General features: G+C 37.6%; 2 protein-coding genes across 2 annotated transcripts in view; one reads left to right on the top strand and one right to left on the bottom strand.

Annotated features, from left to right (window-relative positions):
* USP53 (ubiquitin specific peptidase 53) overlaps window positions 1-18,035 on the top strand; it is a 57,141-nt gene extending 39,106 nt beyond the window's left edge. The window contains exons 11-16 of the mRNA XM_069593385.1: window positions 351-503; window positions 1,503-1,649; window positions 2,668-3,406; window positions 5,284-5,360; window positions 13,958-14,054; window positions 15,123-18,035. Coding sequence (XP_069449486.1) covers window positions 351-503; window positions 1,503-1,649; window positions 2,668-3,406; window positions 5,284-5,360; window positions 13,958-14,054; window positions 15,123-16,113 — 2,204 coding nt within the window. The 3' untranslated portion in view covers window positions 16,114-18,035. The remainder of the gene's footprint in view (window positions 1-350; window positions 504-1,502; window positions 1,650-2,667; window positions 3,407-5,283; window positions 5,361-13,957; window positions 14,055-15,122) is intronic.
* Window positions 18,036-19,248: 1,213 nt separating this feature from the next.
* ARLN (allregulin) lies at window positions 19,249-24,543 on the bottom strand. Its single transcript, XM_070292436.1, has 2 exons — window positions 24,119-24,543; window positions 19,249-20,622 (listed from the first exon to the last, which is right to left on the bottom strand). Coding segments are annotated over exons 1-2 (207 nt in total). The 5' UTR covers window positions 24,325-24,543; the 3' UTR covers window positions 19,249-20,621.
* Between the last annotated feature and the right edge of the window lie 1,750 nt (window positions 24,544-26,293).

Below are 26,293 nucleotides of genomic sequence, written 5' to 3'. Positions count from 1 at the left end.
ACTTTGAGTTAGTCTTAAGAACCTTTCCTCATCTGTGGCCTCAGAGGCACCTTCAGCAGCCACCAACTACGCTGGTCACACAAGCCCAGGAGGGGTTACTTGGCTGGTAGCTCTTACTAGTGATGAGTACTGAGATTTCAAGTAAGTCAGTACACCAGAAAAGTCCAAAGGAGCTAGGTCACTTTTGAATGTATTAATAGCACATGTAGAAATCGTTAAAAGATGTCAGTCCTCTAAGTTTTTAATAATTTTCTCATTAGTATTAAAAGTGTCTGAAAAGATGATTCAAATATCTCTTCTTCTGGTAGAGAGGATAAAGGAAATGAAACATTTTTGTTGGTCTTTTTAAGGATGTGAAAAGCCCTCGATTTCTAAGTCAGAAAATTCAAAAGAAAATGGATTTGGTGATCAGACAAAACAGAGGGAAAATCAGAAATTTCAAGCAGATAGCATTTCATCATTTAATCGGAGCCACATTCAAACAAGTAGCGGTAGAGGACCAGGTATGTGGGTTTTTTTTTTTTTTTTTTTTTGGCTGTTCTGTGTGACATGTGGGATCTTTGTTCCCCAACCAGGGATTGAACCATTGGACCGCCAGAGAATTCCTGACCAGATATGTGTTTAAATTTTCATTTTTATGTTGTCCTTGAGTAGTTAAGCTTCCCCCCTTTTCACTTACTGTATGTAATTCTTTTTAAAGACCAGAAAGAGAATCCTTAACTAGCTTTTCTTGGCCATGAAGAGAAAATAGCAAACAGAAACAAAATTTTGTCTTCTGACTTAAACATTTGTCTGAGACCTATAGTTTTATTTGAACAGTTTGATTCAACTAGTGGTTGAGTTTTTCCGTGTACTCAAGACTGTACCTAATAGGCTGGAGGCAATCTGGACCGTCACCAAAGAAAGCTATGATATGGATATGGCCTTTCCTTCAAGGAGTTAATTATTAAGTTGGAGAGGAAAAACATTTAGTTAATAATTTGGCTTGTATGCCAAAATTAAAGTTAGCCATTGGTGAATGCAACAGGAGTTTGAAGTTACTGTTGTTGTAGTGTATTTTTAACCTCTTGTTTATTCAACTCTCTCTTGTCATTATCCACCTACAACTTTAATTTTCACAAATGAAGATCTGTGGTTAGGATCCAACAGGAGATATCAAAGTATGGTGTATAATTATGGTTTAGAAATATATATAACTAATTGAGTGACTTTTAAGGATGATTTTATAAAGGGCTTTTAAAATGTATTAATGAAATAATGTCTAACCATAAAGTAACCCATTTAAGCAAGAAAAGATTCAGAATTAACAATTATCATGAACAAAAAACTATAATAAATGCTCTTTAAAGTTCTAAATGAAACTATACCTTTTTCCATTTTATATATTCATCTGTATTTTGTTAATATATTGCATCTTAAATTTTTAATGTAGTGCAGTTTGTACTTTTATTGAATAGCATGAAAATGATGTTATTATATATATATATATATTTTTTTTTTAGTTAAGTCAAGTCACAGTGATCAAAGGGAAAAAATAAAAGACATTTCCAGAGAATGTGCTCTAAAAGCCATTGAACAGAAAAACTTACTTTCCTCACAAAGGAAAGATTTGGAGAGGGGACAGAGAAAAGATTTGGGTAGACATAGAGGTAAGTTAAGAACTTGTAGCATTCATTGGAGAAAGGCAACTACAATCTTACTTTAAAGCTAGCTTTTATAATTTAATACAATTTAATATAATTTCTTTATATATTATATATATTTATTTATATGTTATATATCTTAGTATGATTTCTATAATGTGCCTGTTACATCTATAAATGTAAAGTTTTTCTAGTTCTTATTCAATTATAGCATGGAAAATTTGTGGGTTTTTATAGTTTTACCTTTTAACCATAAATTCAATTCACCTGTATGGTACATTCAAATAATAAGGAAGGTTATACAATTAAATAAAAAGAACTTTTTTTCCTGCAACCCTTGACCTTTGCTCTGTTCCGCCGTTAACAGTTTCCATGATCATGTCTTACTTTTATGGTTTTAGCCCTTATTTATGGACATATCATGATTTAACTGATATTTCTAGGCTTTAAAACTTGATTTAATATTCTTGCTGCATTGAAATCCTTTCACAGTTACTTTGTGTACTTTTTGCATGTAGCCACAGCATAAAGTTTTTTCAGAATGATTACTGGGTTAGCGTATGTTTATTTTCAGTTTTGATCGGTATGGCTCAGTTGCCCTCCTAAAATACTTGACAGTCTGCACTCCCACCAATGGTGATTAGATATCTGTTTCTAGCAGTAATTGGTTTAGTAAACTTTTAATCTTACCAATATAATAAGTGGGAAAATATGTTTATTTTTATGCTTTTTATTATGAATGAGATAGAATAATTTTTTTTAACTTTTCTAATTACCTTGTGATCTGCTTTGCAGATAATTTTTTAAAATCATTATATAACCATTTATATTATAAATGTATCACATCAAGCATAAATAGAGATTTCAAAAGCAATTTTTAATCTCAAAGCACTATGTGATTTAAATAATTATCATTATTACTGCTTAACTTTTCTTCTTTTCATCAAAGAAGATGTTTGGCTTGTGATTTAACAGGTGGCTTTGAAGAGCTTTTGTATCATTCTTTCCTTATTTATTTTTAAAGATTTGGTTGATGAAGACCCTCCACATTTCAAGACTGGATCACCTCCTACCCTAAATGGCTTTAGACAGTATGGGAATCCACATCTATATCATAGTCAAGGGAAAGGACCATGTAAGCATGACCGAACTGCCCATCAGAGTCGAACTTCTGCACAAACCTTAAGTTCAAGTAAATCCCAGATTCTTGCTTCAGGAGAGAAAATAACTGGCAAAAGTAAGAGTGACAGTGGTACCGGGTATGATACAGACAGTAGCCAAGATTCTCGCGATAAAGGAAGCAGCTCTAATGGCAGCAATAAAAGCCGAAACCGAGGGTGGAAACCTATGAGAGAAACATTAAATGTTGATAGCATTTTTAGTGAAAGTGAAAAAAGGCAGCAGAGTCCACGGCATAAATCAAACATCAGTAACAAGTCTAAATGTAGCAAAGATCAGAGTTTTAACAACTGGCCGAAAGAGAATCCAAAGCAAAAGTGTTTAATGACTATATATGAAGATGAAATGAAGCAAGAAACGGGAAGCAGGACTTCCCTTGAATTTAATGGAAAAGTAGCAGAGAAAAACAAAGCCCTCAGAGAAACTAAAGTTCATGGTGACAACTGGCAGATGCAAAGGACAGAGTCTGGATATGAAAGCAGTGATCATATCAGTAATGGCTCTGCTAATTTGGACTCGCCTATTATTGATGGAAATGGTACCGTGGTGGATATCAGTGGTGATAAAGAAACCGCATTTTTCAGGTAATGCACAAATTATATAAATGATTTTCCCCCATCCATTGTCTCTTTAATTACTTGAAGGAACTTTCAAACACTGGGGTCAGTTAAATGAAAAGCAAAGAGCTTGAGCTCAGAGTAACCTGGGATATCACAGGTTATTTGATATTTTGAGTTTCTCTTTTTAATAGTTATTTCCTGATTCCTAAAATAACAACTGTTTATTTTGAAGAAATTTAGAAACTAAAATGCATTGTCATTTTGCCACTAAAAACTATTGATATACACTACAAGTTTTAAACCATAGATTTAAATTGGTATATCTGTCATTAAGCTCATTGCTTAATTCTTCAATCTATTTAATGCTCATTATCCCATCTCTAACATCTGTAACTCAGAGCTGGGGTTATTTTCTTCTGTCGTAACCCAGTTCCATGAAGGAGATATTTTTCCTTTAGCAAATATTAAAGAATACAGCCAGTAATTAAGTTTTCATTCAATTAATTCTTAATTCTGAAAACATTGATTTTATTATTGTTAGCAGTCTCCTTCCACATCTCTGTAACCTCTAAAATATGTCCACAGCTTAGGTCAGTTAACCCACTATGTCTTCCCTTAATCAGTTTAAAACATCTTAATTTGATAGTAGCTGGTATTTTATCACATTGATTATTGAAAAGCCAGATTTGCAAAAAGTGACTGCCCATGTTTTACTAAAATAATCATTATAATGAAGACTTAGGGAAGTTTTTTATTTGGCAGGGTAATTTCATAATATTTCCTAAGGTATTAGAGAGATCAGGACTTTGTAACCAGATAGGCTTCAGTTCAGTTCAGTTCAGTCGCTCAGTCGTGTCCGACTCTTTGCGACCCCATGAATCGCAGCACGCCAGGCCTCCCTGCCCATCACCAACTCCCGGAGTTCATCCAAACTCACGTGTGTCAAGTCGGTAATGCAATCCAGCCATCTCATCCTCTGTCGTCCCCTTCTCCTCCTGCCCCCAATCCCTCCCAGCATCAGAATCTTTTCCAATGAGTCAACTCTTCGCATGAGGTGGCCAAAGTATTGGAGTGTTTCAGCCTCAGCATCAGTCCTTCCAAAGAACACCCAGGACTGATCTCCTTTAGGATGGACTGGTTGGATCTCCTTGCAATCCAAGGGACTCTCAAGAGTCTTTTCCAACACCACAGTTCAAAAGCATCAATTCTTCAGCACTCAGATTTCTTCACAGTCCGACTCTCACATCCATACATGACCACTGGAAAAATCATAGCCTTGATTAGACGGACCTTTGTTGGCAAAGTAATGTCTCTGCTTTTGAATATGCTATCTAGGTTGGTCATAACTTTCCTTCCAAGGAGTAAGCGTCTTTTTAATTTCATGGCTGCAATCACCATCTGCAGTGATTTTGGAGCCCAAAAAAAAGTCTGACACTGTTTCCACCGTTTCCCCATCTATTTCCCATGAAGTGATGGGACCAGATGCTGTGATCTTCGTTTTCTGAATGTTGAGCTTTAAGCCAACTTTTTCACTCTCCTCTTTCACTTTCATCAAGAGGCTTTTTAGCTCCTCTTCACTTTCTGCCATAAGGGAGGTGTTATCTGCATATCTGAGGTTATTGATATTTCTCCCGGCAATCTTGATTCCAGCTTGTGCTTCTTTGATTTAAGTTACTGAGCAAATTAATTTGACTTTCACAGCCTTAATCTGTGACATGAGGATAATAACTGTTGTAAAATGAGAATATTAACTACTTTTAAGTATTATTGTGAGATGTAATTAATCCCCTAGAGTGTATAATAATTGTTTAACAAATGTTTCCTTTCTTTTTCTTAGGGTAAAGTAAATAATAATCCATGATAGCTGATATGTTTGGTGTGTGTTTTATTTTATTTTCTAGTGATCAGATTAAGACAAGCAACCTAAACACAGAACGTGTGAACTATACCTCCCAACAGAGCAAAAATCACTTAGAAGGTAAAATTTTTATTTGAATATATTGTAATAGTAGCAGTAAAAAGTAAATAATGATATTAAGAGTAAAGTAGCTGAAAACAGTCCTTCTACTGATGAGTTGATGAGTAATGAGGATGGAAGTTGGGAGAGTTTATGCTTGAAGTCTTAAAGGATGCAGGATGCAAATAGCTACTTCAGGAAGTAGGAATAAAGGCAAGTGTGTCAGCCAGGCTAGGCCAGATTCTGGGCTGTGCAGTGGTAGCAACCTGAAAATCTCAATATCTTAGCACAAGATTGTTTCTTGCTCACAACACATGTCCAGTGGAGGTCAGCATGACGTCTCTTCCTGTGATGTCTCACGGCCTGAGACACATGGTACCCGCATCTCCACCAGTGTTTCTCTAATTGTTGCAGTATTGCAGGAGAGGGTGATGAAGGGGACATAACGTGGAGACTCAGTCACGTGTGAGCGCTTAAAACTGTCAACCCAGAAGCGATCCAGGTGCTTCTGCTCACATCTCACTGGCCGAGCAAGTCTTCACAGTCAGGCTAATATCACAGAGGGTGGAAAAGGGTGGTTTACCAGTGCGTTCAGTCTGTATGAACAGTCCTGATGTCTGCCACATGCATTAAGGATAGACAGAAAACCTGATAAACAGCCTGTTGGAAAAGTTCAGTTTGGAAGCAGTAAATGTGTAATGGTGTGACATTATAGGTGATTTGTTAGCAACATACAGCAGCTCAGAAGCAAAGAAAATTAGATGTTTGAATGTGTATAGAATTTGGGATTGTTACTGAGAGATTATACCTGAAGAATTTGGGAAATGGGGTTCAAGGAAAATGATGAGCAAGGGGATTATAGAGGTTACAGTCAAGGACATTGTCTTCAGATTTTAGAATTCAGAGGATTAGAAGGGATATAATTTTTAACAATGAAAAACAGCCATGATGAACACATTTTAAAGTTTGTTTTTAGTCTTTATCTTTCTTAAGGCTTTTATGGAGATTATTTTTCAGTTTGCAGATGTTAAATTTGATTAAATGTTTTAAGTATTTTGTTTTCTTCAGATGGTATAATATCAGTAGGAAGCACTTATATTAAGGAAATAACCTTCCTTTCCCATATAAAATGTCTCGCCTGTTTTAAAAATCTGATAAAAGTCTGGTAACAAAGTATTACAGGAAACAGTAAGGGGTTTGCCAAAAAATCAACAGCCAAAGTCAGTAAAAACTGAACAATAATTGCAAGTTCAGTGCTCTCTACAAAATGATGCTTGCTTCCTGACATTAATAAAAACACAGGGTCATAGAAATGTTGATGGTTCGGAGTGCATTGCTATAAGAACTCTGTAGTGGATTTCCCCATTTAATATGAAAGAGTATATATGTAGCCCACTTAAAAATATTCTTTTTAATTATAAAATGCATAACAAAATTTGTCATTCTAATCATGTTTAAGTAAAGATTGCGTGATGATAGCTACATTCACATTGTTTTGCCACCATCACTAGCATCTATCTCCATAATTCTTTCACCTTCTCAAATTGAACTCTATCCCATTAAACAACTCCCCATTTCCTCCTCCCTCCAGCCCCTGGCAACTGCTGCTCTACTTTCTGGCTCTTCGAATTTGACTACTGTAGATACCTCATATAAGTGGAATTGTACAGTATTTGTCTTTTTACAGCTGGCTTATTTCGTTTGTTGATGGGCTTCCCTCATAGGTCAGTTGGTAAAGAATCCGCCTACAGTGCAAGAGACCCTGGTTCAGTTCTTAGGTTGGAAAGATCCCCTGGAGAAGGAATAGGCTACCCACTCCGGTGTTCTTGGGCTTCCCTTGTAGCTCAGCTGGTAAAGAATCCACCTGCAATGCAGGAGACCTGGGTTCGATCCCTGGGTTGGGAAGATCCCTTGGAGATGGGAATAGCTACCCACCCCAGTATTCTGGCCTGGAGAATTCCAGGGACTGTACAGTCCATGGGATTGCAAAGAGTCAGACACAACTGAGTGACTTTCACTATTTTGTTTAGCACAGTGTCTTCAGAGTTCCTCTGTGTATCAGAATTCCACTCCTTTTTTAGGCTGAATAACATTACATTATATGATGTAACACATTTTGTTTGTCCACATTTGGGTTGGTTCTGCCTTTTGGGTATTGTATGAAATGCTCCTATTTATATGGATGCCTGAAATCCCTGCTTTTAGATCTTTTCAATATATACCCAGAAGTGCAATTGCTGGATCCTTTGGCAAATTTATGTTTAATTTTTTGAGGAACCACTACACTATTTTCCATAGCAGCTGCAGCATTTTACTTTTCCACCAGCAGTGCACAAAGGTTCCAGTTTCTCCACCTCCTCACCAGTACTTGTTATTTTCTTTCTTTTTTTTTTTTTTTTAATAATTGCCATCTTAGTGGGTATGAGGTGGTATCTTTTTGTGGTTTTATGTTAACCCACCTTTTATTTAACTACATTAATTGTATTACATTACAAATATTATTTCTTATTTAATAAACTTCAAAACTTGTAAGAGTTCTTTAAGCTAGTTTTTGCTTATGTGCATGCATGCTAAGTCACTTCAGTCATGTCTGACTCTTTGTGATCCGATGGACTGTAGCCCACCAGGCCCCACTGTCCATGGGATTCTCCAGGCGAGAGTACTCACCAGGCCCTCCTCCAGGGGATCTTCCAGACCCAGGGATTAAACCCACATTTCTTAAGACTCCTGCATTGGCAGGCCCTTTTTTTGTTTTTTAACCACTAGCACCATCTAGGAAGCCCAGTCTTTGCTTAGGGAACTGTTATTAAAGTGCATACCTTATGGTATCCATATGTGTGTTCCCCTCCCCTAGTTTATGATTGACAACATGTTAAAGTGGGTATAGTAGTTTATTTCCTAAGCTAAAAGGTTGCCCTGTGTCGATTTTTTTTTTTCCCCAGTAAAGCACAATTTAATTTTTTGTGGCATGGAATCACTTTCTTGGATTTCTCCTATTTCTTATTTATAAAATGGGACACATGTACATTATTGACCTGAAGAATCACTTTATCCATGGATAAAAGACTTTCACAAAGTTAACCTTAGAAAAAAATTTTTAATTTCTATATTGTTTGACATTTAAGTCAGCTTTTAATATTAGTCTGTATAAGTTTATGTACTAGTAGAGAACTTAAAATCTAAAGTAATGCCATTGTAGTTATTTCACTGATAATTTTTCACTGATAGAGATACTATGCTGCTGCTGCTTATGGGTTCTCTTGCAAATAGAAAAAAAATACTTAGGTTGCCTAAAGCTATTACTTGGAAACACTGTTGGAATTCCACAATGCCATTTAGATTATTGCTCCTGTATTAAAAATGGGTCACTAATGGGGATGATTTCAAATGACTTAAATTGCATTTAAAACAGAAGAAATGACATGTTCAAAAGTACATGGACACCACATGTACTTTTGATACCACATATTAGACAAACACAGGTAACTTGTTATATACAAGGCTGGAATGCATCCATGGAAATTCTGAGATGATGGATAGAGGCTAGAGAGAAGCCAAATCATGATGAAACTTTTATGCTATTTTTAAATCCTAAGAAGTGGAAAGGCACCAAAGGACAAGGAGAGTAGTGTACTCCAATTTGCATTTTAGAAAAGACTTTTTAGTGGCTGTGTAGCAATGGTCACCCACTCCAGTACTCTTGCCTGGAAAATCCCATGGACGGAGGAACCTGGTAGGCTACAGTCCATGGGGTCGCAGAGAGTCAGACATGACTGAGCCACTTCACTTTCACTTTTCACTTTCATGCCTTGGAGAAGGAAATGGCAACCCACTCCAGTGTTCTTGCCTGGAGAATCCCAGGGACAAGGGAGCCTGGTGGGCTGCCGTCTATGGGGTCGCACAGAGTCGGACACAACTGAAGTGACTTAGCAGCAGCAGAGGGTGAATTTAGAGCAGTGGGAGAAAAATTAGATACAGAATTTAATAGCTTAGGGGAGAAAAGATGAGTGCATAAACTAAGGCTGTATCTATGTCAAGAAAGAAGATTTCAGAGATTATAAGAATATGTGGACAGTGGAGTCAGGTTCTATGACAGATGTACACAGTGCGGGGAAAGTAGGAAGTGGGGAGTAGCCGTATTTGGGTCTTACGTATGTGGATTCAGCATTTACCAATTGGAGGAATACAGGAAGAAGAGACAGATTTAGGGGGTGAGAGCCACTCGGTCACTCAGTTGTGTCTGACTCTTTGTGACCACGTGGACTGTAGCTCACCAGGCTTCTCTATCCATGGGATTTTCAGGCAGGAATACTGGAGTGGGTTGCCATTTCCCAACCCAGGGGTCGCACTTGTGTCTCTTACGTCTCCTCCATTGGCAGGCAAATTCTTTACCACGGGGCCACCTGGGAAGCCCTCATATCTTGGCATCGAGTGGGGATGTCAGATTTAGTTTTAGATTGGTTTGGTTTGTCATTTTAGGTAAATAGATTAATTAGACAGTTACAAATGTCTGTAATGCAGGAAACATTATGTATCAGTAGGCATCAACATATATGAGAATTGAATGCCAGAGACATGAACAACATCACTCAGGAAAACATGAGATGTCAGGGCATAAGGTAGATGAAGGAACATGGGGTTTGTTGACTAGAAGAGATGAGCCAAGGCAGAGCGAAGGAGCAACTGTGGAAAAGAATGAGTAGTAACTGGAAAGTATGAGAAAATACAGCAGAGCAAAGTATCACACGGAAACTAGGAAGATGGGGAGGTTCAAGAAGAAAAATGGTCACGGGTAAAGCAGAATAAGGATTAAAAACTGCTAGTTTGATTTAGCAGCTAATAAGGCATTAGTGACCTAGTGAAAGCAGTGTTAGAGGCACACTGGAATAGACCCAAGAATGTGATAGGACTGAAGTGTTTAGAAGTAAGGGGCCATGATTTTGTAACTTACTCTCAAATGGTTCAGAAAAAAAAAAGGTAAAATGATAATAATAGGTGAATCTGGGTAAAGGATATACAGGTAGGTATTCTTTGTAGTGGTTTTAGTCTTTCAGCTTTTCTGAACTTTTTGAAGTCATCTTCCAACTAAAAGTTTTTCAGAAAAGATTACAGTAAATAAAAAAGCAGTAAATAAATGCAAGCATCTGTCAGGATCTTTGCTGTGAATAGTAAAGAAGTGAAGTGAAGTGAAAGTCTCTCAGTCGTGTCCAACTCTTTGCAACCCCGTGGACTATGCAGTCCATGGAATTCTCCCAGGGCAGAATACTGGAGTGGATGTGTTCCCTGCTCCAGGAGATCTTCCCAACCCAGGGGTCAAACCCAGGTCTCCTGCATTGCAGGCGGATTCTTTACCAGCTGAGCCACCAAGGAAACTAAAGGAGAAAAAGGAAACCAAGCGCTTAGTTTTGCATTTATGTTACAGAAGGTAAGGGACTGATGTTGTACAGAGGAGAAAGGTGTGAAAATTAAGAGTGGGACAGAACAGTAATTAATGGAATACGATCTCTGGAAGTAGAGTGAAAGTGAAACAGAGAAGGCTTTGAATTAAAGGAGTGGTAAATGGGAGAGAGAAAGGTGAGTGTGGGTACCATTCAGTATGTATTATGTTAGATGAATCCTTTGAAGGTGTTCACACCTAATGGACTCTTTTCTCTGTGGAGTAAGGTTATCTACTGAAATAAATGTATGCTAAGATATTTACAGATTGTAAGTAACTAATCACAAAGGAATTATTAGGCCTTTCAAAAACTTTTGCCATTACTTTGGCGTCTATAATACTTAACCTCAGTTAATCATAGAAGTCAGGGTTGGTGCAAGCTGAGAGTCTTGATCTTGCAAAGGACAAGTAAGAGTGAAAGGAGTTAATCAGTGGTCAAAAAAATCTGTTAATCTCCTTAATTCTTATAAAAAAAAATCTGTACCTCCATTATGCTAAGTGAAATACACTATCCTTAGTTATTAAATCCTAAAATTAGTGAATGAAAAATACTTTAATCAAAAAGTATATTTGTGTACATAAATTTGATTTTTTTCTCTAAGATTTTTTTTACAAACTTCAGAGTATATTAATTTAAAATAAATACGTTAGAAAGTGTATCTAAAGAATATACTTTAGAGGTACTTTTAACAGTTGATTTTGTCTCTATGCATACTAAGTTTATTTTCTCTAGGAGCTTCACCGACCATTGAGAAGTAGTTGCTGTGGCCCAGCATCATCAAATATTTACATATTTTTAAAAACCATAAACTTTCAGTGTTGAAATTTAATTTGTAGCAAAATAGCATTATTTGCTCTTTCTTTAAAGTAAAATACCAGTGAGAAAAGAAGACTCGTTTTTTATTTCGTATCGTCCCCAAGTTTGGTATCTGATAGTAGATTATTACATACTAAAGTATCTGTTCCTTTTGTCATGTAGTAAATTTAGCCAGAAATATTTATACAGTTAAAGTTTTGTGATTTTTTTTCCCTAAAGTATTTAAATGTTAACTTTTTATTGTAAATCAGATCATTGATTAGGTTATTTCTCTTGGATTTTTAGGCTTTGTAGTTGCAGTATTTTTTTAGTCTGAAATCTTCATACACAAGAGTGAGGATTATAGTCTAGAATAGCAGTTTGGTTTTCTTGTTATGTAAGTCTGTTTTAAACCTAGGTTACCTTTTCAAATTAAGTAAATATATTTTGATTTCTTGACTATTGGGCTTTAGGTTTGTTTCTATACAGTACCAAAATTAGCATTATTAATTAAAGCTCCTTGTGTTGATGTTGAAGTAGCTGCTTTGCCAAGTGTTAAAATCCAGCTCTTAGATTTGCAAAGAACCTGGAGCCGAAATTCTCAGTAAAGACACATGGATGTCTGTGTCAGCAGAAGAGAAAAATAACACATCTATTTTTAAGTTAGTTGGAATTCTGAAGTCAGACCACTTGGTTGAATGCCTGCCAGTGATATTAAAATTTCAAGCATATTTATAAAACCTCTGCTGCCTCCTGCTGCCCATTGTGTGGATAATTTGAGAATTAAGTATTTAATTCTTTTTGTATTTGTGAATATTAAACTTTGAGTTACAGATAAGTAAATAAACATTCTGTAGTTAAAACCACAGTGGATGGGAAATTATAACTTCAACTTAGAAATTTCTCAGACTTTAAAGAATGAAAAATAGTTAACATTCTTTCTGATACTACTTTTTTTTTAAGTCATAAAGTAGCTGTCAAAGAGAGAGGCTTAGGTTGCTAAATTATGCAAGTCTTCCAAATGTTGTTACATTTCTGTATATCTCTTTAAAGAACACATTTTAAAATATTACCACAGATATTAGCAGAAAGTCTTAATTATTGGAAAACTGCAAAACTCATGGTGGTAAAGACAGGTTTTCCAAAACTCTTGCTTTCATCCAAAACCTTATCATTGGCAATAAATACTGCCAGTTGTTTTCCTGAAATGACGGGTTCACTTCTTTCAAGAAAATGTATGTCAGATAGTCAATTCTGAATAACTGAAGTTGGTCAATTGTCTTTTGAAGTAAAAATGGTTTTCAACTGTAAAGATTAAGTGAAATAACTACTATCAACCTCTTAAAACTTGAGCAAGAAGTCAATAAATGGTAGCTAGTTCATGGTGGAATGACATTTTACGTGTTATCATAATACCCTCTCACTCATTTTAATTCAGTTGATGTTCCTAGTATTCCTGTGAAGCAGGTAAAATAGATAGCAGGATCTCATTAAAGGAAGAAACGTAGACTGTAAGGTGGTATAAGGTTTTAAAGTTGGTTTTAATATAGAGTAACCATCCAATAAACAGTGAGTCCAAACTTCAACTTAAGTTGTGTGCCTGTGCTAAGTCACTTCAGTTGTGTCCGACTCTTTCCGACCCCATGGACAGTAGCCCGCCAGGCTCCTCTGTCCATGGGATTCTCCAGGCAAGAATACTGGAGTGGGTTGCCATGCCCTCCTCCAGGGGGTCTTCCCCACTCAGGGATTGAATCCTAGTTCTCTTACGTCTTCTGCATTGATTGGCAGGCAACTCAAGGCATCTATTTTCAAATGTAGGATCTTCCCACCCATTCATCAGTAAAGAGTAAACGGGAAATACAGTTCTACATGACCCATCAAGAATAACACTTTTGGGGCGTTGCTGACATTTTCATGTGTAATAAATGGAGGAAAGGACCATTAATTTTGTATAAAGGGTTCAGAAAATGTATTATTTGAGCAAAGGCTTGAAGAACTAGTTTTTTTCTGTTAATTTGGAAGAGAATTACCTGTTTATAGAAAGCCTTATGTAAATTATGGAGAAGTATTGATTCCTGGGTCAGGAAGATCCGCTGGAGAAGGGATAGGCTACCCACTCCAGTGTTCTTGGGCTTCCCTTGTGGCTCAGCTGGTAAAGAATCCTCCTGCAATGCAGGAGACCTGGGTTCGATTCCTGGGTTGGGAAGATCCCCTGGAGAAGGGAAAGGCTACCCACTCCAGTATTCTGCCCTGGAGAAGCCCATAGACTCTATAGTCCATGGGGTTGCAAAGAGTCAGACACGACTGAGCGGCTTTCACTTCAGTCATAGATGGAGTAAATTCTGAAAGATCACTTACATAATTTTTTCTCATTTTCCTCCTCAGGCTTTAAAAGAGAACTCAAGAACTTAGATGTAGTCTCTAAAGCTCATGAGTTCCACCCAGAATCGCACCTACAAATAAAAAATCCTTTGATAAAAAGGTAATCATAGCTGTTTGGAAATACTAGAATCTTCTAAATGCATGTATATATTTCTTTATCAGAAAGGCATTCTTAGCTAACTGACAGGCATACATACTTACCTGAAAGCCGTGGGTCTGGAGTGCTATGATGCATATTTTATTGGGGATCATTGAAAGGATGTAGACCGTAATGATGGGGGAGCGTACAAAGTTCCTTGTACAATATATGATTGTTTGTTTTAATCCTCACGGCATTCTTTTGAGGTAGATGGTATTTTACAAAAGAGAAAATTTGGGGTTTAGGTTAAGTAATTTGCCCCAAGCCAATGGAGCCAAGATTTCAGTAGAGTTCTAATCTACTTGGCAGAGCCTCAACTCTTCATCTTTGTACTGTACTTGAATTTCATGCAAGTCACAGGAGAAAATAATTTAATCACATGAAGATAAATAATTTGTAATATGATACTATTTCTGTTCATTGTAGATATTATTAAGTAGTCTGATTATTTTTAATTAGTATCCTATCTTTATGGCATTATAAATAAAAGTACTTTTATTGCTATAAACATTGTAATGTTGGTTGGAAAGTGTTTTATTAGAGTATTGAATTATTTGCTAATAAAGTTTCCTTAAGTCTATTCTATTATTTATAGCAATAAATGTAATTTCAGTGTTTGTAAGTTGAAACTTTTTGAGGGGGGGTCATACTACACAGTTTGTGGGATCTTAGTTCCCCAACCAGGGATTGAACCCCGGGCCCAGGCATGAAAGCACTGAATCCTAATCACTGGCCCACCAGGGATTTCCTGGAAATTTGCTTTTTTAAAAAAATTACACTTCTAATTATTACAAATCTGATATTGGTAATGATGTTTCTGGTAAACATTTATGTATTCTAAGATAAAGGTTTTGGATTCAGAGTGTAAATTATTAATGGTTGTAATTGTTAATGGTTTCCTTTTCTGTTATGTTATACCAATAACATAAACACTATATTGGGAAGTTAAACAATGGGACAAGTGCTTTTCTTTTCCCTCCAGTTTTGCATATTTGTGTATGGTGTTTGAGCTTTGTTTTTATTTTTCAGGTCACATATACATGAAACCAATGGAAAGACATTCCCTTCATTCAGTCCAGAAATACTCAAGGACCACACAGTCAGAGAGCATACCCACCAGTCAGATGAACAGAAACTTGAAAAATCAAGTGAACCCAAGTTTTCTGAGTGGCTTAATAAAGAAAAGTCTGAGAGAACAGGTTTGCTTTTTCACATTGACGATAACTCTGGTTCTGGAAAGAGAGGGAACAGTAATGAAGCAGTCTCACCATCTTCATCACGGTCTTCACACATGAGAACTGTGGGGTCAAAGCCAGAAACCGCTCCCCTCATCCAGCAGCAAAATATGATGGAACGATGTTACTATGAGAACTCTCTACCCAGGGAACCTCTGGTTCAGTCAGCCTGTAGATATGACAGTGGTCAGATGCCAAAACTTGTTTGCCAGAATGCACCACCCCCTCTGCCACCAAAGAAATATGCCATGACCAGTGTGCCGCAGTCAGAGAAAAATGATTCTACTCCTGATGCCAAAGGAGCAGAGGCGTTTAAGACTGACTCTCCTAGTCTTCTGAAGCACAGTCCAAGTGCAGCCTCAGAGCCAGGCGGAGACATGAGTCCGTATGTGAATGATGAAAGATTTAAGGGTACATTTCAAGCCAAAGAGTATGTCGGCAACACATCAAACACCCCATCCAGCTCTTCAACGAAAGATTTTCAGGCAGACTCGGGTGTAGCTGTTGGTGCTTTCTGCCAGCCAGAAACAGACTCTAGTTCTACATGTCCAAATGAGACAGTTTCATTAACTACCTATTTTTCGGTTGATAACTGCATGACTGATACATATAGACTGAAATACCATCAGAGGCCCAAGCTTTGCTTTCCAGAGAGCAGTGGCTTTTGTAATGATAGTTCACTGTCTCAGAATGAAAGAGAGCTAGGACCTGTGTTACATAGTAGTTTTGGTTCAAACTGCCCTTCTGAGCAAAAACAGAAACCTGGTATTCACTGTAATAGATAAATGATGACTCCGGTGGGCTTTTACTTCTCAGAGACCATTTAAGAATCAACTGATCAAACCTAGTGCTATATGAAATTAAAACCATGGCATTATTAGTCATTAATCACTTTAACTTTCTATACAGATCTTTTGTCTTATGAAAATCAACTTATTGGGTATTTTGGAAATTCCCTCTGAATAGCCTTGGCATGCCTCAAAAAATAGAAAATCAGGCTGTGTCCAGAAAGTCATTTCTCACACGCTGCAGTTGAGTAAAAATGTAATTTGACCCTTTATTTTTTGACTGGTAAACCCGTAAGTATTAAACTAAGCAGTACTCATATGTAGACTGGTTAACTGTGCTCACTGAAAGATAGCAGATGGCAGGTAGTTTGCATAGTCCAAGTAATATTTGCTTTGTGAGGAAGCACTTTCTAATGGGTAGCCAAAAGAAGGCTTCACCCATTTGCTTTTGACTTCTGTGATAGTCTACTACATATGATTCCTTAAGTGTCTTAAAAAAAAAAAAAAAATCAACCCATGAAATTGATAGCATTTCAGGAAAAAAGCCTTAATGGTAAAGCAATTTTTAATTAAATTCTCAAGGTCAGAAGAGACTTAATTTTGCTCCTAGAATTTTTACCTTCAGAATATCCTTTGTTGTATTTATAAACATTACTTCAGTCGTGTAAGCTAAAAATAATTAAAATACTTCACTTTAGTATATTTATTTGTTACTTTTTTTCTAGTTTTATATGAAATATGAAAGTTTTTATTTTGGTTTGGTTTACTTTGGGCTGCTAGTAACCAGTGTTAGGGATTAACCTAAAGCCTTTTTTTAAGACTATCACTGTGACTGCCTAAATTTTCCATAGTACCTGTTTGTAGATTGTCAGCCCATTTTAATGATATTCAGTCTTGAATTTGAAAATCATTCTGGGTTTCCAGATTAAATATTTGCTATTCATATAGGTTTAATTTTAATGAAATACATTAAATTGAGCATCCTTCCCTTTTTTCTGCTTAAACAATTTTCCCCACCTACTTTCACTGAGGCTTTCTTTAAAACAGTTTTCCATTTTATCATTACAAGTGGAAATAAGTACTTTAATTGCCTTACTTCATAGTTGTTATTTAATTTTGTACTAAACTGGTAAACTAATTGTGGTTTAGAATAGTTTTATATTGTCCATGCTAGAGAACTGAGAATTTGCATAAATTTTATATATAAAACATAATTCTGTAATTAGTAAATTCAATATTTTGACCAATTCCATAAATTGTTAAAGTATTCTAAAATGTTAATGATTAAAACGGAATAATTCTAGATAAGTAGAAAATAATTGCTTGTACAAGTCTAAGCTCACCCAGTTATCAGATCTTGATCAAATTTTGTCTTCCACCTAGAGAAGTTTCTAACTGTAACAGTAGGTGATTATTATTTTATATTCTTAATGTAGAAATACTTGAATGTCAACTAAGTACAATTTTATCTTTTAAGAAAGCTTTTTTTAACATAGCTTTTAGTATGGAAGTTTTGTAAATATTGTAAAGTTTGTAAAATTGTACTTGAAATGTCGTCAGTGTATTTAATTACTGCTTTTATAATATTGTAAAATACTAGAAAAATGAGCTTCAAGTATTTTTAATAATTTTCAAAAACTTTGTTTAGTTTGTTTTTATGTCCAGTTGAAAATGTATTATTTGAAACATTTAAAATGATTTCTGATACTTAACAACAATCTCATAGGTTTGTATGAAGTTTAACTCAAAATCAAGTTGCAGACATCACCCAGAAATGTCTGATTCTGGGGCTTTTTAAAGTACTGCTGTCCAGTTAAAACCTCCTGCATTATACTGTAGTACTAACAAACTAGAAACCGACCATTTGTTTTTATTGACACAACACTCCAAATATAGACAGAATATGTATTTACTAATAATTATTCATGTGAAATTTTTATTTCTAGGGTGACTATTTATTTTTATACATGTTTTCTTGTGGTTATGATTATGATAACTTTCAAAATAACACAACCAACAGCTGTTATGTTCAAAATACTTCAGAGTATTTTCATGTGAAGTCAGTTTCTTCTGGTTCAAAATTTGGAGGGGGGTAAACTGATTTTTAATATGGGTGGACTTTTCTTTGCATTCATGAACTGTTGATTCCTCTCTCATCCCTGTGAATTATGTATCTTATGGGAAACAGGTCAATTTAAAGTTCAGGGGTGAACTTGGAATATCACTGATCAAAAAATTTATCACAGGAGACTCTTAAGAGTTCAACTCCAGCAAGGTCTAAAGGAGAGTTCCCACAGGAGCTGATAAACTTTCTTTAAAGAGTCAGAGAGTCAATATAATAACCTAGGCCTTGTGCACCCTAAGACCTCTGTAACAGCCACTCAATTCTGCCAGGGTAGTGTGAAAACAGCCAGAACGGAACATTTACCTAACAATATGCTAATGAGTAGGCTTGTCTCTGCTCCAGTAAAACTTTAGCAGCATTGAAGCATGGATTTCACATTATTTCCACTTAATGAAACAGTTTTTCTGTTTTTTTCTCAATCATTTTAAGATGTAAAAATCATTCTTAGCTCACAGGTGGAGGCAAATGGGCCAAATTTGGGTATTTTGGTGACCCTTTCCCTAGAGCATAATATCTACATTAAATGCCCTCACTAAATAATTTTGTAGCCTGAGTGTATCCCCATGCCATTTAGGGACTAAGGTATATGGAGCACTTTACATCCTAAAAATTTCATGTTAACAGACTTCTAAAGACTTCACCACAGTTACTCATTAGCCAATAGATTTCAAATGGTTAAAACAATCATTTCACTTAATGAAACTGAAATTTACAAAGGAATTGATCAAACTAAAATCACTTTGATTTTATTCTTTTGATGTCTTTACTGTAGCAAGTTTGCCAAATTGTTCCTGATGTCTCATTTACCCAGTTCAAAAGCTTACAAGTACACTATATTATCTAAGATGGCACAGTGGTAAGCATGATTTCATCTGTAGGACATTGAAATATTCAAGAGTTGTGGTAGTAGGCTTATTTTAGGCTCAGAAAGGTGGTATGGATTATAAATCTGTGTGTGTGACCTAATACAGAAGTAATTAGTTAAAATGAAAGCAAATCACACCTAATTTATCTGTGTAATAAACATTTACTGGACAAAATTATTAGCAAGCAGCACAGAAACTATTCATACAGTCTGTTTGGTAACCTCAATAAACCCAGTTCTGTGTTTGTCTAGATGCTTCAAGCCTAAAATGTTCTCTTCAGGCAGATTTACCAGGTTCTCTGATGGTATAACTGTTAACCTCATAGTTGGCATTAGGCTAAAGTCCTCCAAAATCAATCCCAGATTTCACACCAACCTAAATGCCATTCTAAAAAAGTAGAGGATGGTGAGTTTACCAGACCTACACCCTGTTTCTAAGGGAACTGAAAAACATTTAGGCAATTCCAATATATAAAGTATCACCAATTTCAAGGAGAGCCCATTTCTAATATCTGTTATACATACAATAGGAATAGCTTCTGAAGGGCTTATAGTAGCTGTTTTGGGAGTGTGACCTTTTTGATTAAATACTAACTGATCACTCTTAGAAATAAAATTATTAACATATTTAGATAAAGAATGTAAACTCCATGAAGGCAAGGATTTTTGTTTTGTTCAGTGCTGTACCTGGCCCATTAGTAATTGCTCAAATATTTGCTCAATGAGTAAATATGGTGACTTTGCTGAAGTATTAAAAATTATAGACATTATAATAAACATGTTTTGGCCACAAGCATTCTTAATGCAAACCTAATAAAAATTAGGTTTGAAACACATAGTTGTGTTTCACTGAGTTCAAGGGCTTAAAAGTGAGGGGAAGCATCCAGGTAAAGATGACATGCCTTCTAGCCTTCCACCACTGGATACTATATACTTTCTCTAAAATTGTACCAACCTAGCAACCATAACAGAGGGCCACTTAAAAATTAAACTGGCATTTGCAGCAAATACATTGTGGGCCTGGACTTTCTTGTATAGCTTTTACTCCTTTTTTTCCCAAGTTCTTCCCTTGCTTTTGAATAATTTGTTTTTAAATATTTCACATTATTTTACTGTACTGTTTGCATCATACTAAACTCTGGCCAGCTCTTAAAATGTTAAAGAGAAAAACATTAATGTATTTATTAATGACTATAATAAATCCCATGTAAAATACTTTTTATATTCAGCCCCTGTAAAGTCATCAGACAATTTGAAAAAAAATTTTAAAACATGAATCAAAGTCAAGTTTTATAAACTTAGCTATGACTGGGTGAGATCATTATCCATTTAATACCCTTTCTCCCACCCCATCTCACCCACAGATAACAACAGAATGTGTAAAATGAAATGAGGGTCCCTTCGAGTTTGATATCCTTCTGGTGCACAGCCCCATCTTCTTTGTTGAAGGAGTCTGTAGTCATCTTCAGGAATCCACTCCAGTAGCCAGAATTCTTTAGGTACAGGGCAAACCATTCTGGAAAAACAAACATATGTCAACAATGTTTCCTTTCTCTTCCCCCTTTAAATACTTTATGTAAACTTCTGAAAACCTTTTTTTTTGCATATAAAATAATGCTTTATTTTTATTGGAGTATAGTTAACATAAATTATACTAGTTCCATGTTACAACATAGTAATATCACATTATATACACTACAAATTCAACACCACCATAAGTCTAGCAAATATCTTTCATCATACAAAGTATCTGAAATATTGACAGTATTCCTAATATTCTACATTATAACCTATGACTTATTTATTTTAAACTGGAATTTTGTACCTGAATCTTTTTGTCTTTGTCTTTTTCCCTGAACACTGTCACACAGTGATCACCGCTGTCTCTTGTGGCCACCACCAGTTTGTTCTCCGCATCTATGAGTCTGTTCCTGTTCAATTTGTTCATTTGTTTTGTTTTTTAAGATGTCACATATAAGTGCCATTGTTGTTTAGTCGCTAATTTGTATCCCACTCTTTTGTGACTCCAGCCTGCCAGGCTCCTCTGTCCATGGGATTTCCCAGGCAAGAATACTGGAGTGGTTGCCATTTCCTTCTCCAGGGAACTTCTGAAAATCTTGATCATCTTAGTCGTTTGCCTATTCCTAAATGATTTACATATTGATAAGAGCAAAAAATATCCTCAAAAACTACCGCACAATTGCACTCATCTCACACACTAGCAAAGTAATGCTCAAAATTCTCCAAGCCAGGCTTCAACAGTACGTGAACCATGAACTTCCTGATGTTCAAGCTGGTTTCAGAAAAGGCAGAGGAACCAGAGATCAAATTGCCAACATCCGCTGGATCATGGAAAAAGCAAAAGAGTTCCAGAAACACATCTATTTCTGCTTTATTGACTGTGCCAAAGCTTTTGACTGTGTGGATCCCAATATACTGTGGAAAATTCTGAAAGATGGGAATACCAGACCACCTGACCTGCCTCTTGAGAAATCTGTATGCAGGTCAGGAAGCAACAGTCAGAACTGGACATGAACAACAGACTGGTTCCAAATAGGAAAAGGAGTACGTCAAGGCTGTATATTGTCACCCTGCTTACTTAACTTCTCTGCAGAGTACATCATGAGAAACGCTGGGCTGGATGAAGCACAAGCCGGAATCAAGATTGCCAGGAGAAATATCAATAACCTCAGATATGCAGATGATACCACCCTTATGGCAGAAAGTGAAGAACTAAACAGCCTCTTGATGAAAGTGAAAGAGGAGAGTGAAGAAGTTGGCTTAAAGCTCAACCTTCAGAAAACTAAGATCATGGCATCTGGTCCCATCACTTCATGGCAAACAGATGGGGAAACAATGGAAACTGACAGACACTTATTTTGGGGGGCTCCAAGATCAATGCAGATGGTGACTGCAGCCATGAAATTAAAAGACACTTGCTCCTTCGAAGAAAAGTTATGACCAACCTAGACAGCATATTAAAAAGCAGAGACATTACTTTGCCAACAAAGATGCATCTAGTCAAAGCTATGGTTTTTCCAGTAGTCATGTATGGATGTGAGAGTTGGACTATAAAGAAAGCTGAGTGCCAAAGAATTGATGCTTTTGAACTGTGGTGTTGGAGAAGACTCTTGAGAGTCCCTTGGACTGCAAGGAGACCCAACCAGTCCATCCCAAAGGAAATCAGTCCTGAATATTCATTGGAAGGACTAATGCTAAAGGTGAAACTCCAATACTTTGGCCAACTGATGCAAACAACTGACTCACTGGAAAAGACTCTGATGCTGGGAAAGACTGAAGGCAGGAGAAGGGGATGACAGAGGATGAGATGGTTGGATGGCATCCCCGACTCAATGGATATGAGTTTGAGTAAACTCTGGTAGTTGGTGATGGACAGGAAGGCCTGGCATGCTGCAGTCCATGGGGTCGCAGAGTCAGACATGACTGAGAGACTGAACTGAACTGATTCCTTGTTGCTGCTAAGTCACTTCAGTCGTGTCCGAGTCTGGGCGACCCCATAGATGGCAGCCCACCAGGGCCCCCCATCCCTGGGATTCTCCAGGCAAGAACACTGGAGTGGGTTGCCATTTCCTTCTCCAATTCCTTGTTAAGTCTTCCATTTTCTACCCAGAGCTAAAAATTTAGATTAAAAAAAAAAAATCACTATATTTGAAGTAACACCAAAAATCAGGAGGAAAGATTTTCCTTTACAAGTGACTCAATGGAGGGTTTTATAGAAATACTCATCTCCCATTTGTCCCATTGAACCCTCTGCCATACCATTCAAGAAATACAAGAATCACAGACAATGGAGCTTCAGGTACAGTGAGTTTATGCCCAGATCTTGGCGAACATTAGGGACTAGGGGTGAGGAAAGAAGACAATTACCTTTCAGGGAGTGTAAATTCAATAACAAGATTGAGAAGAATAACTTAGAGTGAGTCAACAATTACCTCTGAAGTCCAAGAGAGCTGTTTAATAACTAAATGAGCTGCACTGCTTTCCTCCAGCCCAGGGCTTGTCCTCTGAATTTGTCCCTTATTATCTCAGTCCTGTGTCCCTCTTGTTTAAGTTCCCTTCCTTTACCCTCTGCCAAAACTGTCTTTTCAGAGTGAGTGGCAATGAAAATGCAGAGCATGTATTTTCCAAGAGGTATCTAAGGAATTTTGTGACTTACCAATTGTTTTGGAGTTCGTGGATGTGTATTTAAAAAAAAAAAGTAAGTCAAAAACAGTCCCAAGCTTCTGGGAGGAGGACTGGATAAAGTTACCATTTTTTGAAATGGGAACACTTAATGGATAAGAAATTAGGAACTGAGTTTTGGACCTATTTTAGATACCCTGCTTATAATCAACTGTTGTATAGTAACATCAGCTTTGGCCTTCCCAGGTGGCTCAGGGTAGAGAATTTGCCTGCTAAGCAGGAGTTGCAGGTTCCATCCCTAGGTGGGGAAGATCCTCTGGAGAAGGAAATAGCAACCCCCTCCAGTATTCTTGTCTGGAGAATCCCATTGACAGGGGAGCCTGACGGGCTACAGTCCATGGGGCTGCAAAAGAGTCGGACACCACTTAGTGACTAAATAATAACAATAAGCTTTAGCTGAGTGCTTACTGCTGTAAAGCAATATGCAAACATATCGCTTTGAGATAAGTTAGCGATTTATCTAAAACACCAAACCCCTATGACCAGGTTACTATTGGTCCCTAGAAATAAAACTAGCTACAAAGCTCCAAAATGTCAAATAACTTATCCAGTTTCTTCATGATAGTGCAGGAACTCAAAGCCAGCCGGTTTCATTTCAAAACAAAACAAGAAAAAATATGAAGTCAAGTTGCCTCCACACCTCTGGACACCCTCACCTGAGGTGCTAAGGAAGCCATTTTCAGTCTCATTCCAACTCCCCGACTTACCGGACCCTGCCACCTTCGGGACACAATTTCCTTTCCTCTTCCCAAACTGGGGAGAAGGTTTCTAAGCCTCTCACCCTTCAGTGTTACATTCAGAGTACTCACCATGGCAAAAAATACACGAAGAAAAACAATATCACGTCGAAGAGGATGAAGAGCCAGAGATCCAACCAATAGGAGTGTTTGGGAGACAGGGCGGCCCCGGACTGAGACCGCACTTCGTGGTTTTGCTGCGGCCTCTCGGCTTCACCGAAGCCTCGCCGCTCCCGGGGGCCGCTCCGACCACCTTCTGAGGCCGCGTCCACCTCCATTTCGCACCAGTAGCCGCGCCAGAATCCGAGCACCTGAAATGCCTCAGATCCCGCACTTCCGCGTTCAGCTCGCGAAAAGATGGACAGAGTCCAACCCCATGCACATGCGCGTTTCCGCGCCTGGGAAACGGCGCTCGGCCCGTCCCTCCCAGTGCGCAGGCGCCGTCCGCTGCATTCGTGACTGCCGGCAGGGAGCGCAGCTTCCGTCCGGAAGCGGAAGCAGAGAAGGCCACCCGCCCTGCAGCGCCCCGGATGGAAGCTGGTTTTTCAGGTTTCGCTAGGAGCGATAACTCGGTGGCTGGACCAGAAGTTACTCAGGTTCCGTTCCTGACAGGTGATGGATTCCACCTTGGAACAGCCCGTGGTCACCTCTCCTTATCCTTATTGCTTTTGCGTCCTTATGCCAAGGTTTTAAAAGGGCCTCCTCTAATGGGGTTTGTACTGTTCCTAGCGTGTTACAGGGCTTCCCTTGTGGCTCAGACGGTAAAGCGTCTGCCTACACTGCGGGAGACCCGGGTTCGAGCCCTGGGTCAGGAAGATCCTCTGGAGCAGGAAATGGCAACCCACTCCAGTATTCTTGCCTGGAAAATCCATGGACGGAGGAGCACGGTAGCGACTTCACTACACTTCACTTCTTAGCATGTTGCGCTTATTTAATTCTTGAAACGGCTATAATGAGGTTGACATCATAAGTATGAGCGTGAGTTTCTAAGGGGGGTCAGTGAGCAAAACGTGAGAATTTTGTATGTATGTATTTCAAAGGAGTGAATTTAAAAATAATACGGGGGTTTGGAAGTGTAATTCCCCCATGATATTAGAATGTTACCAGAAAGAAAACGGTTTATCATTGTAGACAAGGAAAAATTCTCTTCTAGGCTCTTTGGTTCTCCGTTTGGACTTAAGAATTAAACTGACATAAGACAGGTTGACAAGAGAAAAGCACAGAAGTTTTTATTTTCTCTTTCTTTTTTTAACGCGAACATGGAAATTTTCAGAGGAGAATCACAACCTGAAGAAGTGACCAGGGCAGAAAGCTTAGAAAGGAAAAAGTCAACGAGATTTCTGCTAGGAAAAATGTGGCGAAATGACTAGGAGGATAAGGGTTAGTTTAACAAGGTTTGTTTGTGTGGGGATTTCTTGGTCCAATTTTCCATCTCTGGTGATAAAAAAAATGTTCTTCCTGGTAGTATAGGGAGGGCATCTTTTACATGGGAATTTTATCTCTTTCTGGAAGAACAAGGAAGGTCAGAGTGCCCTTCTTGTGTCAGGTTTTTCTCCATTGCCTTTAACTCAAAATATTCAGTATGCCAGAATGATGTACTCTGAACTCCTTCGTTCCCCTGTCTGAAATGCCTCTAGAAGTAATATCTGAGTCAATAGCTGTGGAGAGAAGAATTGGGTTAGCAACTGTGTGGCAAGAGATCTGCAAAGGGTGAGAAGAACATAGAAAGAGAATGAATAAACAGAAAATAACGAACCTAAGCCCATTTCCCCATATTCCATGAAATCAGTCTCCCTTCCCTAGGAGTAGTTCAGTCCGATAGAATGGCAGAGCCTCGTTTTTATCTGATGGAACATGTTTATCTTGTCTTCAAAAAGTGTAGGAAGTAAGTGTTAGTTGCTCAGACGTGTCTGACTCTTTGTGGTTCCCTGCCAGTCTCCTCTGTCCATAGGGATTCTCCAGGCAAGAATACTGGAGTGAGTTGCCATTCCCTTCTCCACAGGCAAAAGGTATAGATTAGACACTGTTTGCCCCAAGTGATTTACATACAAGCAGCATTCTTCACCAGTGATGGCACAAGCTCCTCCTCCTTGAGCTGTCAGTATGTCCAGGGCAAGGCAATTTTCTAGTCCAACAGAGGCTATTAACTTTTGATCGAAAGGCTTCCAACATTTGCATAGTAATATTGAAATCCTGTTACTATGGAGACTGAGAACTGCCTTTTCCAACTCATAAGCTCCAAAGGCT

Source organism: Ovis canadensis, chromosome 6, assembly GCF_042477335.2.
Source record: "Ovis canadensis isolate MfBH-ARS-UI-01 breed Bighorn chromosome 6, ARS-UI_OviCan_v2, whole genome shotgun sequence".
NCBI classification, from domain to species: Eukaryota; Metazoa; Chordata; class Mammalia; order Artiodactyla; family Bovidae; genus Ovis; species Ovis canadensis.
Note: the sequence above shows the minus strand (reverse complement) of the source record. Positions and strands in the feature narration are given on the sequence as shown.